Consider the following 7,719-nt stretch of genomic DNA (forward strand, 5'->3'; position numbering starts at 1 on the left):
TTATATTAACTACATCGAATACATCGTACGGTCAGATTTGGTAAATTTTATTTCATATATATGAAAGATGTATGTTTCGATATATCTTTGGTAAACATCTTATAACAGATTAGCAGAATATTGTGATTCAAATGACAAAAATAAACAAAATGAAAGTTTGAGTGTTAGATCTTATCATTATAGTGAAAAATGGCTATGGTACAAAATTCAGCGATTTTCGAAGATGTTCGGGTCTCGGTCGATGCGGTCAACATGTATCGATCTTTCTTTATTCAATACAGACTACATATATATGTCGTTTGATGAATACATAAATAAGTCAAAAATAATTGACCGAAAAAAGGGTTTAGAGGTTTCGTTGGGAGTCGGGCTAGTAGTGACTAATTAATTTGTGAAGTCGGATATCATTTTTATGTTGTGTGATCATGATTACAAAGCATTTAGGTTAGAAAGATCTTGCGCCGCATCACTAAGTCTAAAGGCAGTGCTCTCTTTTCATCACTCTCTCTAAAGGCGTTGACCCGTCCCTCTCTCTCTCTCTCATCTCTCCCCGACTCTATCTCTCTCCTCCGTTGAGCAGCAACGATTCCGGCAGCACCGGACGACGAGACAGCCACCGAAGTGATCCTCTCCTCCTCTTGAACTCAGCCCAGTCCTTTAATCCTGAAGACATCCACTTTTGGCGGAGATCGATGGAGGAGGACGGTGACTGTCCTTCTCTGTTTTTCGGCGAGGGCTTGGGCTCCAGTCACCGATCCACCTAGCGACGGTGAGTCCCTTCCTCCTCTCTTTCTTCTGCACAGTCTAGTGTTTTATTTCCTTCAATTGAGACCTAACTCAGAAATCCCCTTCTGTGTTTCTGGGATTCTTGAGCTTCTTTTCCGGCGATTGTGTTCTTCGTGTTCTGGTGGCGACCACGAGCTCCAACGAGCGTAGTTCATCCTTGGCGAAGCCGGGATTTAGAGTTGGGAAGCTTTGGGGCAGCTGCTGTTATGCAGCATCGTGGCAGAGGGACTGCTTATTGATTTCAAGCAAGGAGAGGTTGCTGGGTTTGAGTGGTGTTCAGATTGGAGGTAGGGAGTTCGATTTGGTCGGCTGTGTTGTTGTTTGTGTTGCGGTTATTGAGTTGGATTATGACTAAAATCATTGTTGTGGTTGATACTTGTCGATAACTTGGTGATAGGAGTTTATGGGGAGGCTATGGCGAAATTCCGGCAAGTCACCGGAATCCGACGAGTATTTCTGGCAAGTCACTGGAATCCCTATCGGGATTTCGGCGAGGCAGCAATTCCGGCAGAATCCGTGAAGTTAAACATTTGTGGTCTCAAGACAAGTCAAACGACAAGTAATTGTCGTTGGACTCTAGATGATATAGCACCTAGTAGTTTGACAATATGAGACGACATATAGTTGTCATTAGAAGTCTCATAGTACAACATATCTTTGTTTTATTTGTCGTTGAACATTATATTAGTCGACACTTATCTAATGTATGAATAAATATAAGAGGACGTAAACATCATTAATTTCTTCCTTATTTTGGCTTCAGTCGACATTTATATGTTGTATGTAATCCATTAACACGACATATTTTTCTGAAACCTTCCAGATTTAGCTTCTTCCAGACGACATAAGATATGTCGTCTGAACAGATATCAGAAGACGGTGGAAAACTGTCGTCTGAGGTCAATCACACGACACAGCCTCAAACGACATAAAAAAAACTGTCAGACGATAGACCTGGACTGTCGTCTGATGAATATTTTGGCATAGTATACTACTACTGCTCCGGACACAAAAATATTTTGAATAATCCCTTTAGCAGCGTCTATGGGAGTCCAGCTCTTATCATCTTGTTCATGCGAATGTACATGAGCTAAACTGGAACTAGCTAGAGCTTGTCACTAGATCCTTTAATTGAATGGGTACAAACTTGTGGTTTAGAGATCCAGAACTGGGATTTACCCTGCTGGTTTTGGAGAGACTTTTACATCAACAGAAGTACATGTATGTTCTATTTAGCAAAGTCAGATCATTTTGTGAGTGAACATAACTTTCTTTCTTCAACTCGATCACATTTGCAGTCATTTTCACCATTCTTCCAGACCTTTTGCAGTCCTGTACGAATTCATATGGAGATTCGCAGCACATCCGAGAGTTTCAAGATATTTGCACTTTGTGCAACTGGTTGCATGTCATTACTATTGCATTCCTGCATACCATGCCTCAATTCGATCGATGTGTCTCCTGTCAAAGCTTTTCGAATGATGATCATCATTTTAAAAGCTTTGACAGAAGACATATCGAATTAAGAGATTGTAAATTACATGTTTGCAGTCAACAAGTCTGAAAGACAAGACTACAAGTTAAGAGACTAATACATTGTAACTCAGATAGAGACGCATCACCTTGCCTTGATATAGAGATATTATTAATTAATGAAGTATGTATTTGTTTGTACGTAGTTCAATCATTTAATTTTAGGATGAAATACAATTTACTCCCAACTTATAAGGGGATTCTCAATTTCATATATACAAATCTCCATTTTTCACATGCCAACTTACGACTCTTTTCATAATTGTGTCATAAACATTGTAATTAAAGAAAAAAAAAATTGAGTATGAACGCAAAGTCATTGGCAAACCTCGATCTATGAAATCTTGGTCATGCTAAAGCTTGAGTATGAACGCAATTAGCAATTAATTTCACTAATTCACATAGCGTGTGTAAGTCATATAATATATATTGATAACTACGGTTGATCTTGATAGTTCCATACGTACAATGAACAGGTATTAATTGATTATTTTCGTTTACATGTACTTTAGAAAACTCCAAATTTAATTAGGTATAATATATGGGTGGTATTTTCTTGGATAGGAAGTTGATACGAGTAGTATCGAGTTCCCACCACCGGCTCGTCTAGTTCTGAACCAAGAAGGCCAAAGGCATATCCATTATAAAGGGTGTTGTGTTATGCAGCAAATGCAAAGTAGAATGTGATCCGGAAGTCCGGGGGTAAATTAGAATGCAAAGTAGAATGCGCTTTGGAATAGCAAGGCCTTTGATTTGGTTTGTTGATTCATAATGTTTTGAAATCGGTTTATATGAATCAATTAATATGCAAAATAAGGCGTTGAAGAATAAAAATAGCGATCCGCATTGTGTCCACGCGTGCACATATATTTAGTTGAATGGTCATGAACTCGTGAAGAAAGGAAACTAAACAAACGCATATAGATCGAAGAGGTCTCAATATGTTTATTTAGATAGTATCATGGATTTAATCTGATTCCAACTATATATCCCACTTGTAGTTAACCTCCTCCATAGATTTGAATACATGGTCTCTATTAGCTGCCTTTGTAGCTCTCTAAGCTCTATTCTTTGGCATTAAGAGCAAGCTAGCTAGTTGCTCGATTTATAATTTTCTTTTTCCTTGATTCAATATCCTAGCTGGTTTTCAACTGCTATATATTGTAGTTTAGTTCTTATTGGTTTAGCCAGGTCAACTTCTCCATCTGTGTACGTGCTTCATCGATATATATATATATATATATATATATATATTTAGTTCGTTTCCTTTGATGTGACACAGCTGGTGTTACTTATTGGTATATATACAGAAATCAATCAAATTGGGCAAAATATATTAACACAACTTGTCAACTTCATTATCATCCTTTGAAAGTGGGTTTCATCGTTCGTCAGGGTTATATTTCAACTTTGGTGACTACTGCGCGCAATTCTTCCATCGATCTACACCCCTCCTTGATCTCTCTTGTAGCTCTCTCTCAGGACTCCAGCCATATAGATGTCGAGACGTTCATCGTCATTGTCGTCTGTTCTGGTTATTTTCCGGTGTGCTGCTGCCATCTGCTGCTTCATCTTTGGCCTTACTGGTGTAACAGAAGCTCAGGCTCCTTCTCAAGCTCCTACATCTCAACCTCAAGCCACCACAGATCCGTCTGAAGGTTTCTAATTCTCTCTCCTCCATTTATACGTGATTTCTCTTCTTTTGCTTAATTTCCAAATGACGAAACAGCTGTACCATGCAGAGCAATATGGAAATAGTTCATACTTCATATATAGTTATGCATCGTTTATATGATCGAAATTCAATCCGGTAAAGACTAGTTGTTACGGGGCTCACATTGTTCCGTCAAAATGAAAACAGTATGCAGTTTCTTTTTTTAGATTTCTCATAGAATTGGTTGTTGTTCAAGTGGCTCATCATCCTGGTGATTAATCCATGAAACTAATAAGAACTAGAAAGAGAAAAACCAAAAATAATTTAATCAAAAAAATAAAAAAACCAAAAATAACAATAACGCATGTCTAACAAGAGCATCTAACAGTAGGTCCACAATAACCAGCCAGCTGCATGATTTTTAGTACCCTTTTTTTAATAATGATTTTTATTAGTACGGTCTTTTTGTTTAAGAACGGGAGATTTTTATTCAAACATGAATGAACATTACAAACTATGGAAATTGTCGGCCGGTGATAGACAAAATTGTCGCACTCGCTTCTTTACTACCATACATGACATGCAATGAGCCCACATGGCCTTAACTTCTAACCCAAAAACGCCCCTCTGTTCGAGTCATAGTAGTTGCCATAATGTGAGACGCACCATTCACACTCCGAGGCAATAATCTTACTTTCTCTACCGATACCCTGTCATGGGCGAAGCCATAGCCTTCCTCACCCCCATTTAACTGCCTCCGTACAGTTTGGTTCAGTCCAGGAGACTACCCATCCTCTCCAGATTATAATAATTTCCATGCCAAGAAGGCAAGAACTAGGTCTCCCAAGCTGCGTTCACCCACTACCGATCTTAAATCACCCTCACACCACCCTCTTATTGAGTTTCTACCTATTCAATGGTTAATCTACCAACTTTTGTGAAAAAATTTGGATCCCATTTTAAACTTTTGGTCAATCCATCTATATATAGCTATGAAAGTAATTAATATGTGATTCACCACATGAATTATTTTCCAAGACTAACTTTGTATCTTTTCAAAACTTAAACTGTAATGATTTTGAACGGGTTAATCACGAGATAATTTTGAACTAGAAACTAGATGTAAAGACAAAACGTAAGACGAATCAAATGACTATAATTAAATATGAAGCGAGTTAAGAATCTAATCGAATGAAATTTTAGTGGCATTTGTCATACCTCTCCTATTAATCTTAGTTACATATAGTGAATTTGTTCATATGAGGGACATTTAAAGAACCGTCAGGAACAAATGCATCTCATACCTCTCCTATTAAATTCGGTACAGATTCAGATGTCCCTTACGGCCTTAGACCATCTCCCACCATAGGCTAAAAATGGTTTTTTAGCCTATAGTTACTCCTACCTTAAAGAGCATCTCTCACCGTAAGCTAAATTTCAAGCCAAATTTAGCTTACAAAACAAGAATATTCTATAGAATCTTTTTTTAACTTACCAAATTCTCCCACCATAAGCCAAATCCTAAGGTAAAACCATTTTTTGTTTTTTTGTTATATATTTGTTTAATTCAATAATTAGCCAGGAAAAAGATTTTATATAAATATATTCAATATGGGGCTCATATGAAAGATCTCGTCAAGATCATCGCGATGATATAAAATTTTTGTCAGTAACAAATTTTTAATTTAGATGTCAGTGTAAATTAAAAGAACAATATTTAATGTTAAATAAAATAATAGTTAATTTTAGTCTACCAAACCTATAAGCCAAATTTAATATACAAAATAGCTAAAGCTAAATTTTTTTTTCTCGAGAATCGTCTTAAAACTGTTCCTCCAGGCAAGTCTTTACCGGAGTGGATTTGGTGCAACACGGTGCACTGGAACCAATCATGTTGTATTAACAGTCAAACAAACGGTCGTTAGTAATTAATAAAGTCAACTTAAGGTAAAAAACGCAGCAACCCTACAGTAAAAGAACGAAGAATGAACTGCCTCTCTCCATCTCCCACGAAACCCAGCCTCTCAGCCATAAGCTACATCGTGGAAATGAGTTCTCGACGTCATGGGACCCAGTCGCAAGGGAGTTTACACCGGCGCCGGACCTGAATTCTCACAGGAGAACACTGAGGTTGATATCATCTCCATCGACGTGGACCAATCACGGTCAAGAAGCTGACCACAAACGCAAAGAACAACGCCTTCCTTCACCCCCGCCGGACGGGAAACGATCATTTTCCGGTCGGGTCATACGAATTTTTACGTAATGGACGCTAAGGAAGGTGAGAGAATCGGGCTACAGAGGTTGGCGAACTGCTTCTAGTAAATCCAAATAAATCATTTAAACAAAACAACAAGCATGGGCATGGATCATTGGATCGAATTGCCATAAAGTTTGCATCTTCCCGTAAACCTTGTAATCCATCTTTTCTTCACCTTCCTCTTCAATATCCAGAAGTTTAAATACTTCAATTTTTCTCTTTCAATATGGGGTTCTAGTTGCTTCCAATTCCTTCTATTCCTTCCATGGCCTCCACCACTTATACCGACAACCGCCGGATCCAAAAAAGGGCTGGACAATGGAAGCAATTGTGCCAGGCAAGGCGGCGCCGACGGAGGAGGTGGCGAGATTGCCGACGATTAGAGCCGCTGAGATAAGAATGAGAACTTGAGACCATCAATTCCCTCTTCCTCTTCTCATTTTCGATCTGATTGAGCCTCAGACATCCTCTTCGATTGCATAGTCATCGTTCTTCATGGGATACTCCCAGATTTTACTCTTGTCTTGATTAATAAATATATTATTTTAATTTTATGTTTTTTACCGGGTTGACCAGTCTTTTTTTTTATAAATATTTTTAACAGTGTTAATATCAGTGTTACTGCCGTAAAGATTTCAAGATCAGATGAATAACTGAAATTAAATAATAATTATTAATTCACTTGTACCTAGGTGTGCAACAACTTTGGAGTCTTTACCCATCGTTTCCGAAAAATTTCCGATCTATATCACGTTCGAAAATAAAAAATTCAAAACCCCAAAATTCTGACTTGTCCAATGAGAACAGTTTAATTCCATTGGCTGGGGCAATTTTGTCACTTTTACGAGGCCTGTTCTACTCAGCGTCTCTCTGAACAGTTTAAGTTCTATAGCCATCACCATAGTTTAATTTCTTCTGCTGAAGCCTTTGTGAAAGTAACTGCCACACCCACAATGGAGTTATTGTCTGATGGGTTTGAACTCTGAACCATTTTGGCAATGGGAGCAGAGTTCCTCATCAACCCTTAACTCCTATTGAGGCTGTGGCACTTGCAAAGAAAACCCTTTTCTCCATGTCAGTGAGATATTGATTCCTTACAATTGATGGTGCAGCGAAAGCTTTGAATTCAATATTTGCACAATGGGGGATTGAGGCCAATACGGAGCAATGGAACACAACTGGAGACCCATGTAGTGGAGCTGCCATTGACTCCACCGCATTCGGCGATGACGATCACAACCCTTTCATCAAATGCGAATGCTCGGATAATGTCACTTGCCACATTACCCAACTGTAATTCTTTGTTTACTCTCTTTATTTTAACTTCCAAAGAACCATATCTTCAAAAAATGATCATAATTTGCATTTGCAGGAAAGTTTATGCTTTGGATGTTGATGGTGTACTTCCAGATGAGCTATGGACATTGAGCTACCTATCTAATCTGTATGCTTTTCTGAATTATTGTGCTTGTGTTGGACTCACATT

At 38.3% G+C, this 7,719-nt stretch overlaps 1 protein-coding gene across 1 annotated transcript in view; it reads left to right on the forward strand.

The window, feature by feature from the left end:
- Window positions 1-3,817: 3,817 nt before the first annotated feature.
- LOC101291807 (probable LRR receptor-like serine/threonine-protein kinase At1g56130-like) overlaps window positions 3,818-7,719 on the forward strand; it is an 11,084-nt gene continuing 7,182 nt past the window's right edge. Inside the window, exons 1-3 of the mRNA XM_004295614.1 lie at window positions 3,818-3,977; window positions 7,346-7,526; window positions 7,606-7,677. Of these exons, the coding sequence (XP_004295662.1) occupies window positions 3,818-3,977; window positions 7,346-7,526; window positions 7,606-7,677 (413 nt within the window). The remainder of the gene's footprint in view (window positions 3,978-7,345; window positions 7,527-7,605; window positions 7,678-7,719) is intronic.

The sequence above is a fragment of the Fragaria vesca genome, linkage group LG3, assembly GCF_000184155.1.
Source record: "Fragaria vesca subsp. vesca linkage group LG3, FraVesHawaii_1.0, whole genome shotgun sequence".
Classification (NCBI taxonomy): Eukaryota; Viridiplantae; Streptophyta; class Magnoliopsida; order Rosales; family Rosaceae; genus Fragaria; species Fragaria vesca.